General features: G+C 41.4%; 2 protein-coding genes across 2 annotated transcripts; one reads left to right on the top strand and one right to left on the bottom strand.

Annotated features, from left to right (window-relative positions):
* The first annotated feature begins 219 nt into the window (after window positions 1-219).
* Window positions 220-4,854, top strand: rnft1 (ring finger protein, transmembrane 1). The gene is made up of 9 exons (XM_008428195.2): window positions 220-430; window positions 758-1,230; window positions 1,310-1,386; window positions 1,483-1,583; window positions 2,545-2,698; window positions 2,780-2,938; window positions 3,047-3,112; window positions 3,209-3,310; window positions 4,078-4,854. The coding sequence occupies exons 1-9, from the start codon at window positions 405-407 to the stop codon at window positions 4,210-4,212; spliced, it is 1,293 nt and encodes a 430-aa protein (XP_008426417.1). The 5' UTR covers window positions 220-404; the 3' UTR covers window positions 4,213-4,854.
* A 248-nt stretch (window positions 4,855-5,102) lies between these two features.
* On the bottom strand, window positions 5,103-19,780 carry rps6kb1a (ribosomal protein S6 kinase b, polypeptide 1a). Its single transcript, XM_008428193.2, has 15 exons — window positions 19,511-19,780; window positions 18,586-18,629; window positions 15,989-16,109; window positions 13,095-13,163; window positions 12,808-12,955; window positions 12,631-12,688; window positions 12,253-12,353; window positions 11,249-11,339; window positions 11,043-11,133; window positions 10,853-10,960; window positions 10,114-10,176; window positions 9,954-10,031; window positions 9,613-9,720; window positions 7,641-7,753; window positions 5,103-7,037 (listed from the first exon to the last, which is right to left on the bottom strand). The coding sequence occupies exons 1-15, from the start codon at window positions 19,580-19,582 to the stop codon at window positions 6,773-6,775; spliced, it is 1,530 nt and encodes a 509-aa protein (XP_008426415.1). The 5' UTR covers window positions 19,583-19,780; the 3' UTR covers window positions 5,103-6,772.
* Between the last annotated feature and the right edge of the window lie 6,176 nt (window positions 19,781-25,956).

Raw genomic sequence — 25,956 nt, 5'->3', positions numbered from 1 at the left:
TCAGCGTTCGTCTGTTAAACATAACAGAGAATTATATTCTCCAGCAGAACCATGCAGTGGTTTCCAGTAGCGTCAGAAATGTATGGCTGTGGCGTAAAACAAATCTGTAATTCATAAAAGCAACGCCACTCTTAACTCGGTGGTAAGACTGATGCACTTCGGTTGTTACAAAGTTGGAGGTGTAGTTAGAAAACATTTCCGGTAGGTGGCGGTATTGCTACATTTCACACTCACGGAGACGGGAGAGAAAAGAAGTCAGTGACGCTTTCGACGTCAAAATGTCTTGCATGAACCACTTAGCTTAGAAGCTAGCAGCTCAGCGTTGCTTTTCATTTTCGTTTAGTTTTGCGTTTCTTTCGCTTGGAAACCCGGGTTTTGTACTAAATGGCGGCCAGAAGGTTATCATGAAGCTGCGGGTTCAGAATGACAGGTGAGCTGGAGCTTTATGAACTGATAGGAAACAGCTGTTAGCTGCTAACAGCTAGCTGTGGTAAGGAAAGTGTTAGCTGTGTTATCTGTCGAGCTGCTAAAGTGAAGAGTATCTGAATTAGTTTCTAGCGTTAATAGAAATCACTCCTGAAAACATTATGTGGGCATTTGCAGGGTCAGTGTTTGTTAATTAGTCTTATTAAATATGGCGAAACAGTTGAGAAAATAAGTTAAATAAATAAATAAATAAATAAATACTGACGTACCTAGTTTCCTGCTGCAGAATCATGAACATCACACACTGTCTGATGGTCTGTTTTCTTTCTAGGCGTGATTCCAAAAGAGCACTGAAACTGAGGGAGTCTCCTACTGTAATGCAGCCTAATCCAAGTGAACGGGGTGTTCATGCAGGGAATGGTTTATCCTTAAATCTGCAACCAGAGCTTCTCACTGGGACACCAGTTACTACTGCTGCTGCTGCTGCTTCCTCCAACGCTGACAGCAGCGAGGTCAGGGTGTCCATGAACGGGGCTTCTGGAGACTCAAATGGAGGCGCATCGTCCAGGAGGTCCAGGGTCAACTCCCACACTCACTCCCACGCCCACTCTCACTCGCACGGACACAGTCGGGCGCAGCTCCACTCTAACTCAGAGCCTGAGCTCGACCCATCCGACCCCGATGGGGACTCTGGCGAGCCCTGCGCCTCGCTGACCGAGCTTCGCTGCTTGTTCCGTTGGATCCAAAAAAGTCTTCCCTTCCTCGTCATACTGTGCGCTAAGCTGGTCGTCCAGCATGTTCTGGGTGAGGATGAGTTATGATAACGGTATCAGTGTGAATTGTGAGCATGGGTCAACCGGTACGCTTTCTCTTCTTCTCCCAGGTTTAGCAGTTGGGGTGGGCCTCCTAACAACGTTTTTATATGTGAATACAAACATTCAAACTCAAGTCTTTCTTCAGGTAAGCTCCAGTGTTGCTTTCCAAGCTGCAGAAGGATGCATTCATCAATGTTGTCTTCAAAATCCCAGAACATTTTTCTCCTTTGCACACCTACAGGATCGTCACTCAAAGCTGCGCTGCATATGGCTGCTTGTCTTCCTCATCTCCTCCACGCTCCTGCTGTACTACACTTTTCTCTCAGAGACACTTTACTTCTCGTAAGGCTTACTCACTCACTACATGATTTCTTTTTTGTTTGTGGACGAGACACTTGGTTAAAACCTGAACAGCTGACTCAGTGGCTTGCAGAAGTATTCATATTCTTTGAACTTGGTTCTGTATTTTATTAACACTAAATTAGAAAATGATTTGCCTGCAGTGGCGCCCCCAAAGGGGGGATTAGGAGGGCATGGGCCCTTCTGGTTGTACCACTGACTTTGTGATAAACACAAAGTCAGTGGTACAACCAGAAAATCTTTGCAGACCAGGTCAGTGAAGATTTTAGGGAGGACAAAGTGAAAAAAAAATCTCTCTTTATACATAACGGCACTGAAACAAATCTGATTAATTGTGATTATTGAAATAGTTGTCAACTAATTTAGTAATTGTTAACTGGAGCATACAGACCCATAAAAGACCATTTGCTGAAAGAACATTCTCAGCACTAGCTAAGCTGAAAATGTGCTCCTCCTGTGTATATATTGCTATGCGGTTATTAATTAGTTAATCTGAAAAAAAATATACAGATCAGCCCTACACTGCATTAATGTAAAGTCAGGCAGAAAGAGCTTTTCACATATAGGAGTATTTTTTTTTTCTTCACTGCAGGCGAATCATTTTCTACAAATGATCCAAACTAAAGGAATCCTGTGTTTATATCCAATATTGTATAGAAAAAAGGCTTTAATGTAAAATTTGCAGAATGTGCAATTTTTGTTTTCATTTCATTAATCAGAATAACCGATAGATTAATTGATCGACTGGACAGTGGGCTGGCCAACATTTTTCAAGAAGGGCCCATACCCTCCTAATCCCCCCTTTGGGGGTGCCACTGCATAAAGTAACGCATAAATGTGAGGAAAAACGTAACAGGATTCTTGTTTGTACTTGTGCAAGCCTTTAGAAGTCTGAACTATAAGAGCGTTACGTTGTGCAACTCGAATATCAACTTCCTTCCAGCCTCATCTTCTTAAGTCCAACCATCGAGCCGCTGGGTTTCTGGGAGATCCTTTGGGCCGTCGGGATCACCAACTTCATTATAAAGTTCCTGTTTATGGGAATAAAGTGCCTTATCCTGCTGGTTCCCTCAGCACTCGTTACCTACAGAACCCAGGTATGACCAGGCAGGTTTAAGAGAAGGAAAAAGCTGATTCATGTTGAGCGGTTGTGTCTGAGGGGTTGTTTCCGTCTGCAGGGCCGGTGGCTGATGCTGACTGAGGAACTGGGTCAAGTGCACCAAGCTACAGCGCCTGTTCCACTGTGGTTCCGCTACCTGGTTAGCTACCAGGAGTCTGACGGGGTCTCTGGGCTCACAACTGGGGTCCTGTTGGCTTTATTCTACCTCATACTGAAGGTGGGGCTCTAGATTTATGCTGCATATAGTAACTATTTTCCTCTCTCTCTTTTTTTTTTAATTGAAGCAAAGTCTAGATTTCTGACATCAAACATTTCCCATTTTCAGCTTTTAGGATTGTACAACCAGCGGACGTCTTTACTGAAAACTGTGAGGATATTTCTAGCAGGCGAGGTCAGTGCTAAACGCCTTCTCTCTTCATCGAAGCGGTAACAACCAGGGCTTCCGAACAGATGTGAGTGTGTGTTTGTATTTTTAATGCTGCTCCAGCATACAGGCTCTGCAGCAACACGAGCTCAGTGCAGTGAGGCAGGAGACGTGTGTCCCATCTGCCAAGGAGAATACAGAGACCCTCGGGTTCTCATCTGCCAGGTAAAGGAAAACAACACAAGCTGGCTTAATGCAGACAGGATCAGTAGCTGTCAGGTCATTCAGACGTATAAAAACTAGAGATGCTCCGATTCGATATTTATATCTGGTCCTGATATCGGAAAACATTCTAGATCGGGTATTGGTGACGATGCATCCGATCCATAAGAGCAGATCTGTTTAGTCTAGTTCTGTGCTTTGTGCTCTGAGTGATGTCATGCTATATTTATTTTACATTAAATTTAGAATTCCTAATTGCACTTTCTGAAGAATTTGAAAGGTTTGTTCCAGTTTATTTTTACATGTTTTACCAGGCTTGTGAAGCTATTGGTGTATCTAAGTGTGTTGTACTGGTGCAGAGATAACAAATAAATTAATAACTCATTTACATCTGTGCTTAAAAAAAAGTTTTAAGTCAATTCAGTGATACTGAACCTCAGATATCGGTATCAGAAGTTAAAAAAGTGGATCGGTGCATCCCTAAGTAGAATTGGGTATTTGTTTCATTCTGCATCAGAAGAAAGTTTTTAAATGCTTTTTAAGACTTGGATCACTCAATATTGGTGTATTTAAATTATATCATGAAATAGCATTAGAACTAGATAGTTATTATTTATTTAGTTCTCAAAACTAAAACAATGCAAGAATCTGACAATTATTCAAAAACAAACCATCACACATTTAGTAGTTTTTAATGCGGCAAAACGCATGGGGCTGGAGTGCTGCAAATGTACAAGTTGCTAACCTGCTTTTCTTCTTCTCCTGCGCAGCACGTGTTCTGTGACAAGTGCATCGCTCTGTGGTTCACCCGGGAGAAGAGCTGCCCGCTCTGCCGCATTGTCATGACAGACAAGGTGTACAAGTGGAGGGATGGAGCGACTTCTCCTCACCTGCAGATTTATTGATTCACCAGACCAGTGTGTGTGCGTGCGGGACGGCAGTATTCGTTTTTCCGTAATCTGGGTTTTTCTGTCCTTTTCGAACCTCACCAGCGTTAGTTGTTGTACGCACGTTTTTCAGTAGTTCAGAATGACAGGTAGTAGGGCGAGGCTTCCTGAAGGTGGCGTGGTTTTCTACCCGTTCATCTCTTCTTCCAGAGAAATTTGACGTGTCCCCTAAAGTATTTTTTGTTTTTATATTTGTTTCCTTTTGAGCGGTGGTCACTTTTTTCACCTTGTATGGCAATATAAACCTTCCAGGTGTCAGAATTGATTCTGCTGGAATAGTTTGACATGGGATACTAAAAGAATCACATCAAGTATTTAAAACTTGGAACAAATACACAATTTTATTTTATTTTTTATCATCCAGCACTGGTGAACTGATGCATGTAAAACAAGGCAAACCTCTACTCTGGGCAAAAATCTTGGTGTGCTTTTTTCATGTCTGATTTAAACTAAAGCTTTGAGATTGATTTTCACATAAATTATTTTTCTATAGGGGTGACTTCACTGTCTTTTTGTAAAGACCAAAGATTGGGCTCTATTTTATGTATTAAAAAACTTCACTTTTATTCATCAATTATCTGAATAAAGATTTACATTTGATTTTTTTGACGTGTCAATTTGTTGGAAGATTTCCGCTGATCAACAGCTTTTGCTCCGTTTGCTTGAAAAATGTGACGTTCTGATGAAGAAAACGTAACCAACACATCCAACCACATTCAGTTTAGCTTATTTTCCCCCTCAAAAATGTTTTCTCAATTTGAACAAATTTCCACACTAAAAAAAAAAAAAGTGGAAAACTTTATTGCCGTCTCCCTCCGCCGTGCATGCCAAGCAATCCACCGCGCCGCCAGGATTTACAAACCATTGTTTTTATTATGATTCCGTTATGTACATGATGCACGTCATCATTCCTAGATTTGCCCCTTCTAGCGGGGGAGGGAATAATGAAACCGGAAAGAAAGTGGGACGAGATGTGGAAGGTGCTTTAGAGTCGTCCCGGTCAGAACGTCCCACACCGGTGTTGAAAAGCAAAGAAGTGCACAACTGTTGAAAGAGTGAAAGTTGGGGATCAATCCCAGCCTAATCCAGAAGCTAATCCCATTTACAGCTAACTGTACATCAATCGTGTACACTGCAACTTAAAGGCACAATGCCACTCCCATTGGTTTATATCTGCAATAAAACAGTCTTTAAAAAAATCTATTTTTCTTTAAATATCCCCTATGGATGTAATAATGTTTCACTAAATAAATACTGCCAATATTAAATAAAAACTAGCTCCATCAGAGGTTAAAAGATGAGTTGAGTGGAAAAAGAAAAATTACACTGTACATCATTACTGTGAGAAAAAGACCCCAACATTCTGTAGCTCTTAATACATTATAAATACATCATTTTGCATAGAGTGCATAATGCAGTGGAAGCAAAATGGCACTAGAAATAAATTAAAAATAAACTAAGAGGAGTGACTGATTGGAGTACAGGAATCATAAAAAAAAAAGTTCAGTCAAACACTAATCTATTGTTACAGCCTTGATCACTGCTTACAAAAACACCAATGATGCAAATAATAAAAAATAAGTACAACAGTGTCAGTATGATAAAAAATATACATATAAAATATGGACAGAAACATTCAATGTTGATAACTCGGTGATTCTTCGGTTGTTTTCCAAACGTTCCCAGAAACAACAGCAGCAGGCTAATTGGAACAGTGCGTTTAGTTTAGGAAATTCCCAAGTGTTTGGACTGCGAGAGACGGGGAATCTGCCACCCACCACGCGGTCAGTTTTATATAAGAAGGGGGTCAAATGGCTTAGCTCCACAGTTTGTACAACACAGCTTCCAAAAATAATAATAATAAAAAAAATAAAAATTAAATTCTCCCTTTAACACTGAAAACCTGTCTGCACAAAACGCCGCCGCCGCACTGGATTACAGTATCGGGAGTCATTACATGGAGGAGACACATTTCTGGATCACTTACATTCAAAACAAAGCCGCCTCTGCAGAGAAGCCCGGCGGCAGACATTCCAGCTACATGGCAAGAAGCAGCGCCAGCGTTTGGTCATGACTGGGAATGGAAATCTTCTTTATATAGATGCTTTTTCTCTTTACCGTCAGGCACCTACCTACCCACTCCGACCCAAAAACAACAGGGATTTGATGATTGGTCCATCTGATGGGTTTAACGACTAAATACGTGATCAAAAAGCATGTTTTTAAATCGCCTGAAAACGGCGTATTAAAGTAGCAATAAACTCTCTGTCCTAGAAAAAGAACACCGTAGGAAAAAAACAGCGCAGACCCGCAGTTAAAAGAGCACCAGTGAAATCATATAATGCCGGCCGAGTTCGACCGAGACCACTGCCGGTGGAGAAGGCGCTGCTGGAAGAGCTGGTGATCCGCGTCAACGTGGTCAGTCAAAAAGTTTCAGAAACTATCTAAAATAAAATAACATAATAATAAAAAAATAAAAAAAAGCAAAGAGGAGAGGAGTTCACAGGTAAGCCGAGTGTCATAGGTTCATTCGCAGGTGCTCTGGCCGCCGGGAGTTCAAGGGGTACGCCTGCTTTTTGTAGGACCCCGCGTGGAAGCCGGAGGGATGCCTGATGGGAAGGGGAGCGGAGGTCTCTGTGATGAAGCCGCTGCTCGTGTCCATTTGCTCCGGCGTGGAGACCTCCATGGGTTGGTCCATAGCGCTGCTGAGGGAGAGCAGGGCCGGCGCGTCGGTCAGCGGGGGCCCGCGGGGCCAGCAGTCCCCTCTGGCAAACTTCACCGGACTGTGGAGCCACAGGAGAGGTGTCAAATGTGACTGTAAAAAAGTTACTGTGAAATGGTTATTTTTAAAAAGCAAATAAATTCTTAGTCCGGCCTTAATACTTTGTTGTGGAAACACATTGTTATTAGCATAATTAGCATGTAAACAATCTGAGGAGGACAGCAGATGCTTTCATTAACAGAACAAAAGCCTAAAATGAAGGAAACGCTGCGGGGTGTAAGCTCCGCCCCCTTTGGTTCTGCTATCTCAACAGTCTGCTCTGAAAGCAAACAGAAAGGGCAGTGATTCATATCGAGGGTTTTGCAGAGCTACGATTCGAATGGGGCAATCGACTGTTTACGTAATGAACGCAGTTCAGCAACAGAAACCAGAATCAGCTAATTGAGCAGCTTCAGAAAAGCCAATGATTGGAAATCGGAGTATCTACAGACTCAGAGCAGACGTACTACTGAACTATGCTCTGACCGCAGCTCCAGCGAGGCCCAGCGAGCTACATTTACAAGGTCAGCAAATGAGTCATCGACGAGGGGGAGACTTGTTTTGGAAAAACTTGTCAAAGACCGAGGCAATTCAACAAAACCCGAGACAAAAACAGCACGGTTACCTCACAGGTGTCTTTGGGCTTCCAGGGAACTTCCGCGGGGAGCGGACCTTTGGCTCGAAGGAGAATTTCTCCTTCAGGTTCTCGAGCACAGACGGGGCTACGTATGTGAAACCCTGCAGCCGAGGAGGAGAGGGACAAAACACAAGAGAGGCATCGGAGTCCCACCTCTTCAAAGACCAGATTTCCAAAAACAACCCACAGCTGATGATGAGCAATGAAACTGAGTAAACCATAACATGCAATGTGGTGGAAGAGGGCGAGAAGCTTCCAGGAAAACTGGGGAGGAAAGGTGGGGGTGTGTGTCTGTGTGTAAAACACATGGGAGGCATTAACTGGTTCTCGTAAGACAATGATCGGTGAAAAAGAAACAGAAGAAACATTACGGCCAGAGCTGCTCTCTTTTTTTTTTCTTTTCTAAGTTTACTTGCAGAATGCCTGCAAAAAAAAAAAAATCGCAGACAGTTTGGGATTTATACTGGAAATCAGGGACATTAAGTTCAAGATTTGGGAATGGAACAGGATTTTTTTAAAACGTGGGAGATTGGTCAACAGCATCCAGCAAATCTCCGTGTGTGACGGTGCCGTCAGGGAGCTGGAAGGGTCAGGAGGCGTCGTGTTGGGTTCGTTTCTTCTTCTGTAGTCTTCGCCAAAGACATCCCATCAATAAAGTATAAGCCATTTGGCATTTAACTGGCAATGTTTGTTTTGTTTTGCGAGAGATCCACCAAGGAGGTTACTGTTGACATGAGTCAGACAGTTTAAATCTTGATCTGTCCTGACAGGGGAACCGATCGGTCTCATTCCTACATGTTATAATAGCTGTGTGCTTTTCTTTGGAGGAAACCATTTCTCTGCCCAAGTGCAGTTTTCTGGCCATTCGATGATCTTTAAAAAGCTTGACCTACCAATTCAGATTATTTTTGTCTTAAAAGGTTGCTCAATGCGTAAGTTAATAAGCTGGCAACAGTGGGGTGACCAGTGTTTCTCTAAATCGAATTTAAGACGTTTTAAGACCAGTATGATTGGAATTTAAGACCTGTATCTCAACAGAAATGTACAAACATTGTCTATCTAGCCAACTCGTGATAAATTTGCACTAATCCGTGATAGATGCAAAAAGAAAAGAAAAGCTAGCTAGCTAGCAAGGGTATGTTAGCAAACGCAGCGAAGATGTCTGAGTGTGACTTAAACTTTTTAAACAGAAAGGTCCTGCGCAAAAAAACTAAATAAAACAGAATATTCGGTTTTAAAAAGCCATGCCAAGACAAAATTTAATACCTTTGATTAAGGCATTGAAGGTCGACCAATGTTTTAAAATTAATTTAAGACATTTCAAAGCCTTAACTTTTGCTACATAGATATAAGACCTTAAGGATGTGCAGGCACACAGGGCTATTGTTTTCTGCACACATCCAGAAGTGAGAGGTTGTGCTGGTCTGTCGGTTCTCTCTCACAGCAAAACAAAAGAGGAGAGTGGATAATTTTCAGACCTTGGCAGAGGTGGAGAAGATCAGTGAAGATCAGCTTCATACACAACAGAGATTGGCTGATCACCGTTCTCCCAAACTTCAGGAAAATTGGGGCCGACTTATTGGTGCTACTACAAGTTGTACCACAGAGGGGCCAGGCCGCAAAAAGTTTAGTTTAATTACCAGAATATAGTCATAATGACAGCAGAATAAATATGCAATTTTACCAGAAGAACATCTTAAAAATGATGAAAAAGTCATTTTAGTGAGAAAAAAGATAAGAAAACGGCGGCCCTCTGATTGCCAAAAAATTACTCTGAGCTAAGAAATTTTAAAAAGAGAAAAAAAATCCTGATTTTCCAAAGATGAAATCTTCAAAAACCAAAAATCAGATTAACAAATGAGACCTATTCATCGCCCAGCACTTCTCTAACCGACGACGCACATCGTGATGTCAGTGTGAGGCTGACGGTGCGCCGCTCCGTCTGGCACTTCAAACTCACCAGGAAGACTTGATTAGCGCTTTCGCTGAGCGTGGAGTCGTCGGGGCTGTCCACTGGAGTCTGGCTGGTGAACTTGGAGTCAAACTGGCTGACGTCGTCAGCTGATTGCTGCCAAGAGAAGCCAAACTGTTAATCACCGCGCAGTTAAAAGGGGTCATCATTGACTTCTACGAAACAGCGAGTGAACGCTGGAGAGAAATGAAAGCCTGTGAGAGCCGGGGCGATCTTGCGGTGTCACAAAACGGGGATATTATTTGTAGAAATGTCTGTTAAAGCTTCCATTAGCAAAACTGTTATCAGTAAAATGGAGAGGAAATTTAAAAAAAAAAAAAAAGTCTCACCAGAAACGGTTTGAAGGGAGGTTCTACTTTGCGAGCGAGGAGATCGTCCCAGTTTATAAACCGGAAGAACGAGTGAGCCTGGAAAGAAACATCATTTCTCCTTTCAGATACACCACAGGCCAAGTATGTCACCCTTCAGGGTGCAGATGGATGCGTTTACCTGGACCTCGGCGGAGTCGCCGGATCCACCGCCGAGTCGTGATGAGGCACTTCGTCTCAGCAGCTGGGGAGAAAACAGGTTGAAGAGGGGATTTTCCAACTTCGATTGACATTTTTTATGTCTTTATTTCCAGTTTCCCTACAATTAAACTTTTCCCCCTCCCCCCATATCATTGATACATTTGCCAGGTATGGATAATCAAATACAGTCTTTTCCAGACCTGTGGTGGAGTTTCATCCCCACCAGGGTGAAGCATTCTGGTTGGGATTAAACGATTAATCGTGATTAATCGTTTCATCCCAACCAGATTAATCGCGATAAATCTGATTGTGATTAATCTGCTGTTGAAATAATTGTCAAGTAATTTAGTAATCAATTAGTCATTAACTGGAGTATACAGAGTCAAAAAAGTCAATTCAAAACAGAAAACCAAAACTGTACAAAAATGAATATATTTTGCTTTTAAACATCTTTGTTTTGCCTCCACTCACATCAGATTTACTTAATGAATACTTTGTTATTGCATTTTAGGCAATGAATTATTCATTTTCTTATGTAGAAAATAGAATTCTTTATTTGCATCTTTTTATGTATTTCTAACATTGTATTAAAAAGGCTCCAGTGGTTAAATGAAAAATCTGTAGAATTTTTTTTTTATCCGATTAATCGACAGAATAATAAATAGATCAATCGATTGCTAAGATAATCGTTTGCTCTAGCGAGGCTTCGACCAGCTCACCTTTTTCAGGAGGTCCCTGGCTTCTTGTGTGAGGTAAGGTGGAAGGCTGAGTTTGCATTTCAGGATTTTGTCAATCGTCTTCTTCCTGTTTTCACCTGTAAACGGTGGCTGACGGAGAAAAGTTGGTCAGAAACGAATCCTTTCTTAAAAAAACAAACGCACACAAAAAAGGAGATCGGTACGGACTTACTGCTCCAGTCAGCATGTCGTACATGAGCGCTCCGAGACTCCACCAGTCCACCGCGCGGTTGTGCCCACTCCTCATGAGGATCTCCGGAGCCCTGAGGGAGGAAGGGAGGAAGAAAGGAAGGAAGGAAGGAAGGACATTGTTCACATGCCTTAACATCTGCAGCTCAAATGAATCCACAGGGACTGCAGGACAACAGACTGCCGTACATGTACTCGATGGTTCCACAGAAAGTGTGGGTGTACGTTCCGTCGTGGATGGACTCTTTGCACAGACCAAAGTCTGTCAGCTTCACATGTCCTGCAAAGCAGAAGAAGAACCGCTTCAGAAGCCACCTAGACGCCACGTGATCAATATATCGCTAAACTACGGAGGCCTCGGAGTTCAGTGCACTCACAGCGGTTTCAAATCAGGTTCCACACGTGATACAAATATCAACGTCAAAAGGTTTTTGGCAGAGGCGCAAATGCCGTGTTTTGCTAACTTGCGCCGTGAGCTTTTCTGGGGATAACGCACAATGTTTTCAATCTAATAGCAAACCGGACCAGATGTGTTTTGGAATCATTGTTTTCTTGTGTTAGGAATGGTTTTCCTCTGGAGAAACGCACGCACCAAATGTAAACGCCAAAAATTTAGGACACCAGGCTTCCATTTAGTCGTGAAGAGGACTTTGGGGATCTTCTCTAAATGAGAGGGAATGCTGTTGCCGCCAGCGCAGAGCTTACCCAAAGCTGGCAGCAGGTGGAGATGAGCAATTCTGTTCCTGAACACTGGGAAAACATTCAATCTTACCATGTATTTTTGCCTGATTTCAAGTGCAAATATCTTAGTATCGTCAATGTCTTCCAGTAACATAATTAGCCAGGAATATTTTCACATTTCCTGTTTAACATTATATATATATATATATATATATATATATATATATATATAAAAACATGACCAGTGGGCTCAGCAGATTTTTCAGGCAAAACTCTGTATCGTAATAAAACCTTACGTCCATATCGCCCACGGCAACTGACACGGCATGGTTAAGTCACAATCAGTGACCCGAAGTCGGTATCCAACGGTATCCAACATTTTGAGGCACTTTGATAAATATTTCCACGCTTCTAATTTCAAACCCCGTAAAAAAGTCTTCAGGACAACGTAGAAATGTTTTAAAAGTGTGTGACCGTGACTGCACTCCTCAGTCCAGGGAAGCTGTCTGTACCGTTGTTGTTGAGCATAATGTTCTCAGGCTTCAGGTCTCTATAGATGATCCCTTTCTGGTGCAGGTGACCCAACGCCATGGAGATCTCTGCCAGATAGAAACTGTCAACGGCAAAAAAAAACACTTTAGCGACGGCGGAAACAGCTAATTTTAGCAACTGGTTACAAAAACAGAGACGGCGTAAATCAGCGGAGTACCAAAATCCCTTTGCCGATTTTCAACATCAAACATGAAAATGCCTTTCAAATGATTTCTCTTGGTCTGACTTTTTAAAAATGACAAAAACCAGGATTTTTAACAGGACTGCGGAGACCTTTGCATGTCCCCCCCCTCCTAATTAATGTGTTTTCAGTGTGTGTAGCCGGAGATTTTTCTCACCACGCCGTGTCTTCCATGAAGATCCCCTCTCTTTCTAGCTGCATAAAGAGCTCTCCACCTGCAGTCACCACAATCTGTTTCAAGATCTATTACACGAATAAACCTACGCAGCGTTTGAGACGCATGTCACGTCCTGTGTTTATAGAAACGATGGCTGAACATGAGCTATAATCGTACCGCTCAGATACTCCAGGATCAGGTAGAGCTTCCCTCCAGTCTGGAAGGCATAGATGAGGTCCACGATGAAGGGATGCTTCACCTCCTCCAAAATGTTCCTCTCTGCTTTGGTGTGTGCTGTGTCTTTTGCATTACGCACAATCATGGCCTGGGAAGGAAGAGAAACAAGAGTTCGACTGTGCGTAGAACAATCATCCACTGGTTGTTCCCCACCGAGTACATTTGCTTTGCACATGCAGATTAGAGGTTTTGCCTCTGATGTACGAGAGGAAATTAGATCCACTGACCTTCTTCAAAACTTTCATGGCGAAGATTTTCCCAGAGGCAGCGCCTGTCACTTTGCGAACCTGGAAGACCTGGAAAAAGGATTCAACGGCGATAAGAATCAGTCGGTCTGAAGCTGAAAACACACCGGCAATGCAGCACTATCAGCTCATCAGTGTGTGAAGCTTTAAAATGGTTTTCTATCCTGATATGCTGTTATAAAGGAGACTATCTACATGTAAAATCTCTTTAGCTTCAAATAAAAAGTGCAAAAAAACCCAGCATGTTTACACTAGGGACAGATAAAACCGAGACAACAATAATAATAACGATGATAATAAAATAAAAAGGTTAAAAAAAAACATAAAACAACCAACTAAAAAGACGTTGTAGAAAATAGAAAAACAAAACACATCATGTCAAAAGCCATTTATCAATAAACAATCATGTTGTCATTTTGAGACCATTTTCAAGCAAGACATCGATAATGGCATGATTATCCAAATTTGCACCTTTAAGTACCAATGAGCTTTCATTTAGTAAAAAACATTTAACCCTGAAACTGGAAGATATCATAAATATCCAAAACAACAACAAAAAACAATAAGTAGCGTCAGAAACCACACACAACTGAAACCGTGAATCGAATGAATTGTCTCTACAAACAAAATTTCCCTTGAAAAGAAAAATAAATATATATAAATCATAACAATGCTCACTTTAATCTATCGATTACTTTTGGCAACAGGCTTAACTTGAACATCAAAGACCTGCAGGAGCTGATCTATGTCAGCAGGTGGCAGAGTTGCACCACTTGGAACGACGACATGCTCGTCAAATGCAAACCAAAATTACTTGTCAAATTAAAATCACGCCATAAAAGAACAAAAAAGCATTAATATCAAACAGAGCTGCATAACTTCAGTCATACTGAAAGTTTAAACTTCGCTCTTCGGAGGAAACTGGAACTGCAGCGTCGCGCGTGGAGCGAGCAGGACTTAAAACACTGAAGGATTAAAGCACGTTCTGCTCCTTGGAGGAACACAATGGAGTGTCGCAGAGGTTACAGCTGCGGCGCGTGTTGTGCGGCGGCGTTTCGCCCTGGAGGCATCTGCACCAGATTCACCACAATTATTTAAAAACACAACCAGCAATCACATACCAGGTATTTCTAGGTCCTGCCAGCTGCAAAACAATGTTTCCTGCAGACGTAATAGCTGCGGCTGATGCGAGCTGCGGTCAATAATGAGCCACGTCCCTGTAATAAACTATGCAGTCATCGCAATGAGAACACGGGTAGTTTATTTAATGCATCTGGCTGGTATCTGCGCTCGCTGTTGGGGCCGCCGACAACAACAACAACAACAACAACAGCAGCAGCAGCAGCAACGCTTCCAGAAACAGCAATAACTTCAAGTTCATTTCCCAGAAGTAGACACGGCGATTAGATACTAATCCGAGGTTAGAGCGTAATCAGACATATTCCAGACAAACTGGGGGGGATTTCCACTTGAAATGACGTCGGAATCTGCCGTTAAACAGAACGATTCGTCGAAGTCAGCAACAAGTAACGGCTCTGACTTTCACGCTTTTTTTTCCCCACTTCCTGTGATGATTAAGACCCATCCCTGCCATTACAAAAACAAACCAATGAGGTCACAGCTCACCGCCTCCAGGACTGCCGTAGCAACAGGGCGCCGTCGCTACGCCAAAAGCTTTTACAGCAGCAGAGGAGCCTTCCAGTAACTTCCATGTGTATTCCTGCTACTTCGACTTTCTCACATGTTATGTTGCAACCGCAAGATATTTTGTGATGTTCAACAACAACAACAAAAAGAGAGCACATCAATGTGCAATGTAATTTGATTTATTTTTTTCACCACAAATATCTGAAATGTGTGGCAGCACTCGGGTTTCTGTGCCCCACATATCTGGAACAAACTGCCAGAAAACTGCTAGACTGCCGAAACATTGACGTTCTTTAAATCAAGTCTAAAAAAACCCAAAAAAACCACCGGTTTAGAGCTGTATTTGATTCATAATAACTGGATTTGCTGATGACATCTGACAAAATGTATTATTTACTGCTTGTTTCATAATCGGTTAATGTATGTTTTTAATGGAGTAAAACACTTTGAACTGCCTTGTTGCTGAAATATATTACACCAAAAAAAAAAAAAAAAGTTGAAATGTTCGCAGACTATTCTAAACAAATAGAAAAAAATACCTATGTTCTGGACTTTGACTGGTCCGTTCTATTTAAACCAATTAGCTGTAGCTCTAGTTGTACGTTTACGTTTATTAACGTGGTAGGAGGATATTCTCCGCTCCAATCTCAGGTCTTCTGCAGCCTCCATCACTTTTCTTCCAGTTGTCCTGTCTCTAGCTCAAACCATTTAATAGTACCCCCACAGCATGATGCTGCCGCCACCGTGCTTTTTGAAGTAGGGATGGTGTTTTTCATGGCGAGATGCGAGTAAAGGGGGCTAAAAACAAATTTCAATTCAGAATTAGCAAAAAACGAAACAAGTTTGTGGTTTTAACATGACAAAATGTGTAAAAATTCAGAAGCTATGAATACTTTTGCAAAGTAATGAGTATGAGATCTGACGGTTCAAGGTCCAAACATTTTGTTTTTTCTTTTAACCACAAACACAAATATTGACGTAGCGGAACTGCAGAGTTGATAAACAACAATGACAATGTAAAACTGTGCTGACATTTCCTGTAACAAACCCCTTTGGCGTAAAAATCCCCCACCGGCTCGGATCACTCTGGACTACTGTCGTAGCAAAAGCTTGAAAACGAGAGGAAAACAAGCGAACCTCACTGTGATCGACTCAAAAGTGTAAAATGAAAAGCAGCCCGTCAAAAGGAAAAGATGGGGGCACGAGAACAGAAAGACACGAAGCCTCACCTTTCCGTAGCCACCTTTTCCCAAAACCTTCAGCAGCTCAAAGCATTCCGGTCCGATCTGCTCCGTTCCCTTGTTTACGCTGTTCTCCGAGATCTCAAACTTTTCACACCCGTCCATGTTGCTGGAAAACAAAAATTGAAAACAAGTTACCAGGCAGTAGTTACAAAGAATTAAACATGAGCAAAATCTTTCTAATTTGCAAAAAAAAAAAAGAAGAAGAAGCTGACTAAATGAGGTGAGTGGGTAAGGCTAAAATTTTCACTCAAACATGTTGTTTTTTCTTTAATTTTTGTTTTGGAGTGAAAAACAACAAAATGACTTGTGTGTGCGTTTTCTTTTATATGCTTAACCAGAACCGTTGCTAGCCTACTGAACGGTCCGAAAAGCATTTCAAGACATGGAAACAATATTAAAGCATTAAGCTGTTGATCAGTCTGTTAAAGTAAGAGTGGTTAATGTTCCTCACTGCTTTATTCAGACATGTCCGTAAAAAGCATCAGAAAACCCCAAGAGGTGCAAAATTTATTTTTTTTTAAAAGTTTTTTAAAATGCTTGACCTTATTAAACAGTTGGTGTTTAATTAGGATGTTTTAATAGTTGTGAAAGGAACAGTTTTACTGCTTTTAACTCATAAAAGCCAGCAACGTTTTCTTCTCTGAAGGATAATTTGTTTTAGCATTCCTGCTGCTTGATGAGATGAGGAGATTAAGCCCAGTGGAAAACGGAAAAGCTTCAACATGCGTTTCTAGAAAGCATATATCAGCACTAGGGATGCAAACAATTAATCGACTTACAATTAACTGTCAACAAATGGTTTACGAGATTAAAATTAGTTCCAATCAAACTAATAACTTCTGATTAGAATTTCTTTTAGTGTTGTAGTTTGGCCGCCATCCAGCAGAGGGCGCCGCTGGTCATCCTTGAGCGGAGCCAGAATTGGGTCTTACCAGAACCGTAAGGAGAAACGGCCCAAACAGAGTTCGGGGCGAGATAAAAAATACACTTTATCCGGTTCTGTTTTGAAATATTTTTTGTATATTTATTTCAAAACTCGACAAGTTCCTTAAGTTTCGCTTTAATGACGCTCATTCTGTCGTGCTGCATGGCGGAGCAGCATCAACTTCTTAATGTGCCTCGAAGACGATAAAGTCTGGGGTGTTTAGTGTTTCACATATTTCTTTTTTTTCATATTCTATTTTTAGCTTCAGCAAACTTATGACTTCCTGTGTTATATTTTATAAATATGTGTAAATTTCATCCAGTGAGAAAACCGCCATTTTTTTTGTTTATTCAGTCAGCGTTTGACACAAATCACATTAAAAAAAGGGTAAAATATGATTTCCCTTTTTTCTATTTAGTGTCATTAAATTTTCTTCCTTCATGCCAAAGAGAAGGACAATTGACCTTCTCGATTCAAGAGAAAGCCCAGGTTTTTAAGAAAATAGTTGTTTATCAATTAATTGTTAGGTCAGTCAATTAGATTAATCAACTTTAGGTTAACTCTTTAATCGATAACTTGCCTCCATAGTACTGATATGTAATCAGTAATCATTTAACTTTTATTTATGCAGGCAAGTCTCACTGAGACACCGGGTTTCAATGTTCTGAGCTAGTAGGATATATGGAGAATTGAATATATCAGTATGTTTGTGGGTAATATTCCACTTAACAGCACATGATTTAGAGCAGTGCTTCTCAATTCCGGTCCTCAATCCCCCCTGCCCTGCATGTTTTAGGTGTTTCCCTTCTGCCACACACCTGGATTGAATCTGTGGGTGATTAACAGGCTTCTGCAGTACTTGATGGCTGCGGAAGAGGTAATGCAATCAGCTGTTCTGGAATAGAGGCAGGCCTAAAACATGCAGAGCAGGGGGGCGTGAGGACTGGAGTTGAGAAGCACTGATTTAGAGAGCCATCTTGAAAGTTTTGTATGGCTTTATGCTTTACAAAATAATTTTTAAAAAACTTGGCACCATTTTTTACTTTTTGCTCTATCGCATCCCACAATGCAACAGCCCATTCGCTGGGATCTTTCAGTTTGACAGTGAGAGACAGCAGAAAATTAAAGAGTTTTCTTCAAAGAGTTTTCTTATGACTGCATAAAAATTGCAGATGTTTGTAAAGTGCCTTGAGAGGACATCTGGAGTAATCCGGTGCAATATAAATAATCTGAATTGAATCCAACTGAATTTGATTCTATTAAATTGAAAGAGAACAGGAGCTTCAGCTGCAGCTAAGACAACTATATGATGCTTTCTATCAGGGTTGCGCACAGATCATTACAGAAAACCACAAAGCTGAAGTTTTCCTGTCCTGCTAGTTAATTATTCAATAACATGATCCAAGAAATTCTTCTGAACAGCAATGCGAAAGAACCCTCTGATGGTGTTTTAACCGTTAATGTTACTGCTGGAAATGTTCCAGTCTTTCTCAGCAGCATTTAGTGCCTTCAGCCATTGCATGAATTTACAAAATAAAGTCATTTGAGCTGATAATCATCAGTATGAAAAATCATATTAAAAAAACTGAGTGTTAAAAGTGTAGCTATTACGTTCCAGGCAGCTGACCAAATCAGGAAGCAGTGAATCATTACTTACAATTCAAAGCTGCTGCATTGGTCCATGTATTCACCATGCTGGGTCTAAAAGCAAAAGCGACAACAGAACACAACAATGTAAACAAACATTAAAGCCAGTATACATGCTAACTTGAAGCTAATGTTTAACAATATGAATACAAAGTCATTTCCAAGCAAGTAAAAAAAATAAAAATAACGCGATTCGTATTCATAACAAATAAAATCGACACATAATTAGTTAAATTTAAAACCAAAACAAAAAAGGGGGTTTCTAACATGACGCTGAAGTAAAAAGTGGAAGGGAAACTAGCTAACACTGCAGAGATTTTGGACAGACTTGTTAGCATAACATACTGTTACTCAGTATAGTAATAATTAATTTCGTAAAATTATTTACAAAATAAACTATACTTCGAGGTAAATACGTCAAAGCATTTGAACTTTAACATGTTAATATACGTAGAGGTGTCAGACGCTAATATAAAGCGTCAAACCGCAGGTACCTCTATTGTCGGACAAGTATTCATGTTTTATGAGTAACACTCATGCTGATTTTCAATATCACGAACTTGAAATTCAGCTTATTTGATCTAGAATAAGCTCCTTATTAGTAATTTACTGAAAATTTGTGTACAACTTTACTGTACATTTTACTGAGCTAAACTAACCGTAGTGTTCGGCTCATATCTAGTACCTACATTCAATATCGATGAAAACTTTAACCTTTCAGACACAGGAAGCGGTTCGAATATGCGTGTAATTTTGTCACAGCAATATGTTATAAAAGTCTAAAATAATCATAACTTAAGAGTCAAAGGGCGGCATTATCGGTAATAAAATGTCCGATAATGGAAGCCGTGGAATTGAGATTAGCAATACAGGCCGCAAAGCTGCCAAGTGCTAGTTAGTTAGCTAGCAAACGGCGGGCTCAGCAATAAACTCACCCCATCCTCAAGTTCGTCGTCAGAGACATTCTCATCCGGTTGATCCAAGTCGATGTCGAAAACCCCGGCCATGTCAGCGACACTTGAGTCAATGTTTAATCAGAGAAAAAGCAGTCCCGCTCTCCCACCTCATGGGAGAGCCATCACCGCAACAACCGGCTACAGCGAAAAGCATGAAGCTAGCCGAAGCTAACCAAAACAACACAGAGCGGCGGCGCTACGCTACTGTGCTCCGCGCCGATCAAAATTCATTCACTTCGCAAAATGAAATTGAGCTAATATTCTAACCTCATGTCAAAAAGTAATTATTCTGTCATAAAACAAAATATGCATATATATCTTTAGATATCCAATTAGTTGTTTTCATTTCAAAGTCGTAAACAATTAAACGTTTCATATTTTTTTTATCAGTGCTTAACAATATTTATTTATTTATTTATTTATTTATTTATTTATTTATTTATTTATTTATTTATTTAAAAACCATAAAGTGTATCATATCACATTGGTTCTACCAGGAGATGGCAGCAGCGAAAGATTTTCTTTTCTGTTGCTTTCATTATTTTTATGCGCAAAATGCCTGGACATGTCTACAGCACTTTTTTCTTGAGCCTCCTACATTACTGAGTAATCCAAATAACCCTTTTACATGCCAATTTGTCCCCGAACTTGCTAGAATTTCCAGAGAACCAATGTTGGTTGCTCCCTCTAGTGGTCAAGAACGTTATTGGAAATGTAAGAGTCCTCAAGAAACAGACATTCTTGAGATAAAGGAGATACAGTTCAACCAAGTCTTTATTACAAATACAATATTACAATTTTAGTTTAGCATTTAATTCTGTATTAGGCAACCAGATCAACGTGATTTAAATACATTGTTTAAAAAAAATGTGTTATTGTTACATGTTACATATTGCTTGAAGAATCTCTATTTAAACAGCACCTGTTCTCTCACAGCTTAATAAACACAATGTAAAATGTCCCTTTATGTTTATAGCTTAGAAACTGGAATGTTTTGTTTTTTTGGAGGCTGAAAAAGAAGCCCACCTGCTACTTTTAAGATAAATCTTTCATCCTGATGTGTCAAAAGTCAAAGCTCAGTCCTAAATTGTGCTTCATGAGTCTCTGGAACCAAAGAGCCTCTTAGAGTAATAACTGAAGACACAAAAACAAAGGGAAACACTTGATTGATAGTTTTCCACATTCTAAAACTATACCACTAATTTACATTTTCTTTCCCCCTTCAGTTTCATGAAGAATTTTTTCGATTTAACCTAAAAAAAACCCAACTAAATACTTTCCAACGATGACAGAATTAACAGGATAACCAGTTAGGTGCATGTATGACTGAAGGCTCTAGCATCTGGCCTGCATCTGCTGCTTCTCTTCACTACACTTGATGTAATGTGGAGGCGGTAGAGAACGCTGACTGATAAGGATTTGTTTACAAAGCAACTTATTTACACTGCATCTGACCTGATATCACAGTGAAAAAAAATAAAACCATTTTCACATGAAATCCCCTCCTTGTCCACAGTTTTGAATCTGGAAGGCCAGTCCTCACCGCAGCTTCTTTTACTGTGGGTTTGTGTGGTTAGGTAGAGAGGTGGGGTTCACCTAAAGTTTTTTTTTTTTTTTTTTTTTCCTTCTGCCTGAGGAAAGCCCCCTACATCCCCTGCTGGGCAGCTTCACTTTGACCACTGGCTTCAATCCCATCCACAGGGTTTGTTTACTTCTGTTGCCTCGTGATGAAGACCAGCTCCGGTGGATGACAAAAATCTGTTTTCTGCGTGTGTTCTCGGTTCTGTTTATGCTGAGAAAAGCAGCAGACTAGACACCAGTAGACGGTGGAGGTTCCGTGTGATGACTTGAGGTCGGGTTTGTGTTTTCTTTCACCCTCCACCCCCCAATCATTCTGCCTATCAACAACACTGTTTTGTGTTCCTGTGCTCAGTACGAGGAGTCAGTCGCTTTGGGCTGATGACTGACGGAGTCGGCGATTTCGGTTTACTTTTGTTTCATCTGAATGCACGTGTGGGCTGCAGGTCTGGGGTCTTTCTGCATAGAGTTTGAATGTTCTTCCTGTGCATGTGCAAGCGTGTGACTCTGTGTTGCCATGCACTGGACTGGCAACGTGTCCAGGAATTATCCCGCCACTATGTCGCGACAGATCGAGACAGAAAACCTGTGAAAGAAAATCGAGCTCCTCTACCTCCTCCCTGTGGTCCTACTGCCATCTGCAGAAATGCACCACTCACAGAAACAACCAATCAGAGCCAGGAGGAAGGTCTTAGCAAAGTCAATCATTCTCTTGTGCACCCTGCTCACGCTGTGCCCCTACACAGTGCGAGCAGGCTAATGGTTGAGAAACAACCTAACGTTACAAGACATCTGGCATGTTTTCTACCTCACACATTCACAGCAGGCTCCTCTGGAAGGCAAGGAGCTGTAGCAAAAGGGAGGGTGCGAGCAGCACCTATACAAGAGGGATTGACAGCACAAAGACCCTCCTCCTGGCTCTCACTGAATCTCAGCTTCTGACTGTATGGATTTCTGCAGATAGCAGTGGGACCACAGGAAGAAGGCATTAGAGCTTCTAATATTACTGTCACGACATAGCAGCGGTTTTAAAAAATATGTAAAAAATATATTTGCATATTTTTAAAAAGACACCTACTGCAGCTCGAATGCAAATCATGTTGCTGTGAGCACATCCTTGCAAATTAGATTTTAAACCCCAAGGCTCGCTGGGTCTTTTCTGGTTAAATACAGTAGTAATAAGTAAATAAATAAACGTGACTCCACACGGATTAGCGGTGAAACATGCGCGCCATATGCTGAGGCTTCCGTCTGTAATGCGGTTGTCCCTGGTTCGACTCCCAGCCACAGGTCATAAGCTGCATGTCCTCTCCAGCTATTAGCGAATAAAGTCAAAGCGTACGCTTTTTAAACACATGGTTAAATAGAGCCAAAAACATCCTCCGGGCGAAATAGACGCCAACTTTGAAAATCACATGACCAACTACATTTTGTAGCGCCCATCCATTAAGTTAGCAGCAGTTTACGCATTAAAAGCCCAGATTTCCCTCTTCCCAGCCCTACCAGCTCCTCTGGAGGAATCCCAAGGCGTTCCCAGGCCTGAGAGAAACAGTCCCTCCAGAGTGGGTCTTCCTCTGGGTGGGACGTGCCCGGAACACCTCACCAGGGAGGCGTCCAGGAGGCATCCTATAACCAGATGCCCGATTGTTTTTTTGTTTTCCTTTACATTTAGTCGTCTTTTATAATCTTCACGAAGCACTTCCATCTCCTTGTTGAAGAAAAATACGTGAAATTACACACAGGTGGAGTCTTTTTACTAAGCAGGTGAGGGTCTGGAGGCAATTTGTGGCGATGAATTTTATTTGGATGTATCAAAGTTGTGGCAACTGTTTTAATGCGTGGCCGACTTTTCAGAGTTTTATTTATTAAAAAAAATTTATTAATTAATTAAAAAAATACAAATTTTGCATCCCTTTCCATCCACATCAACGGTATTTGCTACTCGATACAGAAATATCACGTAAAATCCCACCTCCACAAGGAGAAAAAAATAAATAAATGGATATCAGTTTGTGACTGTTTGGATTTGCTGGCCGGAGAGCCTCGATGTGCCGATGATAATGGATGCTGCTCGACATCAAAGCTGCAGTAAAGAACAGGGGGTATGAAGCACTGGGGAGGGTCAGGTGAGGTTGTTAAAGCAGTAAAAGTCCTCTGGTGAAGTAGCACTGCAGGAAAGCCTTTCCAGATGATCTGCATGGGAGCACAGCATGTTCGCTGTGGAGTCTGGTTTTGTTTGCTCTTTGTGGTTGTTTGCAGCATGTTGATGGGCACGTAGGATGCAAACAGACTGTGCACAGTAAACAAGTTTCATGCACAGTATGCGCAGAGCCCTGAAATTAAACCTGATGCCACAGAGGCTGAGAGCTTAAGGTGGTAAGAGTAATGTCATATGGGGCTTTGATGTGAGCGCACAAGGCACGGGAACACTTCTGACAGAATCCTGGCTGTAATTTGTTTGACATACAATAATAATAAAAAAAAACACAACAACACTGAGTTCAGAAGGTTGTTGTTTTTTTTCACATTGTTCAGCAAGGGTTTATGATCACTTCAACAAGTTGTCAGTTTTCTTTTGTCTCCGTTAGCACCGCAGTTGGGTGTTTCCAGCATCATCTCAATTTACTGAGTTCTTCATTGGCAAGCTCTGCTCTTTGGAGCCACAGTACACCCTGGTTTAACATAATAATCACAACAATGGGAGCCATGCTGTGTTAGCTTTCCACAAAAAGAACCCAGATCAGAGCTTCAGACACTGACACACACACACACACAGAAACAGAAAAAATTCACCCCTCGTGTCACGCTTCTACAGGGTTGGTCTTTAGGTGCACGACGAACATAGGGGACATCCTGTACTCAACCACGCTCTAGAACATTTTGTTCCTGCCTTGACAACAGATTCTGTGCACTACCCATAGTGTTCTGTGAGGAAGTATGTATGGGGCTCAAAGAAGAACATGTGCATGTCAGCAAATACAAGCATGTACATAGTTTGGTTCAACTAGTTTTACTTAAGTAATTCGGTTCCCTTCAACTCACACATTATGTAGATTTATCAGAGAGTGACATATTTCAAGTGTTGGTTTATGCTACTTTTGATGAATATGGTTTACAGCTGATGATCGGTGGCTGTTTCTGAAATGGGGTGGACATGGGCAACTGCCCAGGATGGCATCTTGTCAGGGACGGCACCTCTTTGCTTAGACTAGTAAAGCAAATTTTGAAAAAAAAAATTAAAGAAAAAGAGATTTTCTTTTGTTTGTTTGTTTGTTTTGATAGTAGTAGCAGGTGTATAGTGGTTACTGAAGAAGGTACACATATCTCCTTGGAGGTGTGATTGTCTGGTTTTATGTAAGAGTAGAAACATTTTGGGAGCTGCAACCCATAATCAAAAAATTAACAGTAATAAACCGATAATATAATAGATTTTAAAATATTGGACCTTTTCATCCATTTACAGAGGGCACAACCTAAAGACTCTCCCATACTTCACCTGAAGCACAGAAGTAGTCTCTCATTGATGTAGTCGTGTGACGAAGATTGCGTCATCTTGTTCTGAAGGAGGAATCCTCCTCCGCTTCTTGACTGCAGGCCCAGGTCATTTCGCACAGAGCTCTGTGCTATGTGCTGTCTGATAAGACAGGCGTCTGTGGGTGTGTTTTATCTGAAAATGTGCTCAGACTTCAGTGTTGTCTGCTGCCTCTATCCGGTTTTTGTATCTGCAGCCCACAGGAATCATTGTTTGCTTACTAGAAGCGATGAGGAATTACATACATGTGAACGATTCTTCACAAAATCCTTACAAAGATTGCCAATGGCTAAAAACTCCTGGATGGAAACTGCAAAGTCATTTTCCGTAGAGGAGGTTCTATGCAGAAAGATGTTGGGCGCTGTCCTTGACCGTTTTCTTACGCCTATAGGATTAGGGCGTGATGTATACTGAAGCAGACGGGGTGTCCCCAGGTGGTCTGTGCCATGTGTGTGTGCAAATATGAACGTCTTGTAACGAGGGGACCGACTGTTGACTGTTCAGATGAAGTATGCCAGGCTTTCCTCTCATCGGTCACTTAGGCCAGCTCCTCAGGGATTCCCAAGGTGCTACCAAACCAATGTGAGAAACATGATCCATCCAGCTCTTGGGTCTTCCTCTGGATCTCCTCCCAAAGGAATGTGCCTGGAACACATTCCTTTTGGAGGACTAGGGAAGTATCCAAATGGCCGAGCCACCTCAACTGACTCCTCTCGACGTGGAGGAGCAGAGGCTAGTTGAACGAACCTCTCACCTAAGGAAGAGCCCATACACGAAGAGAAGAAAACTTATCTTGGCTCCTTGTATCCATGATCTCGTTCTTTCGGTCACTACCCAAATCTCGCGACCAGAGATAAGGGAAAGAACAGCTGTTTGTTTTGGATTTAAGGTGCTGCTTCATACTCCAGTGAAGGCTGTAAATTACGGTCTGACGTAGCTAGCAGAACCGCATCATCTGCAAAAAGCAGAGACCCTTATGCTGAGGCCACCAAAAAGAGAACCGAAAAAAACTTTGACATGGATCGTACAGGGAAATAAGACCTGTATCAAGGGACCTGGTAACCCATACTCCTTAAGTATCCACCACAGCTAGAGCATATAAAACTCATGCAAACTGGTTGGATGAACTCCCATAAACTTCCATGAATCATCTAAGGCCCCGTTTACACGACAACGGATTCGGGGGAAAACGGAAGAGTTTTGTTGCGTTTGTAGTGTGCATTTACACGAAACCACCGAATGTTTTCTCTAACAACGGCACAGATTGAAAACGGGTTCCAGAGTGCGATGTTTCTGAAACGTACCGTTTTCCGTT

Source organism: Poecilia reticulata, linkage group LG14 (assembly GCF_000633615.1).
Source record: "Poecilia reticulata strain Guanapo linkage group LG14, Guppy_female_1.0+MT, whole genome shotgun sequence".
NCBI classification, from domain to species: Eukaryota; Metazoa; Chordata; class Actinopteri; order Cyprinodontiformes; family Poeciliidae; genus Poecilia; species Poecilia reticulata.
This window is presented reverse-complemented; position numbering and strand designations above follow the sequence as displayed.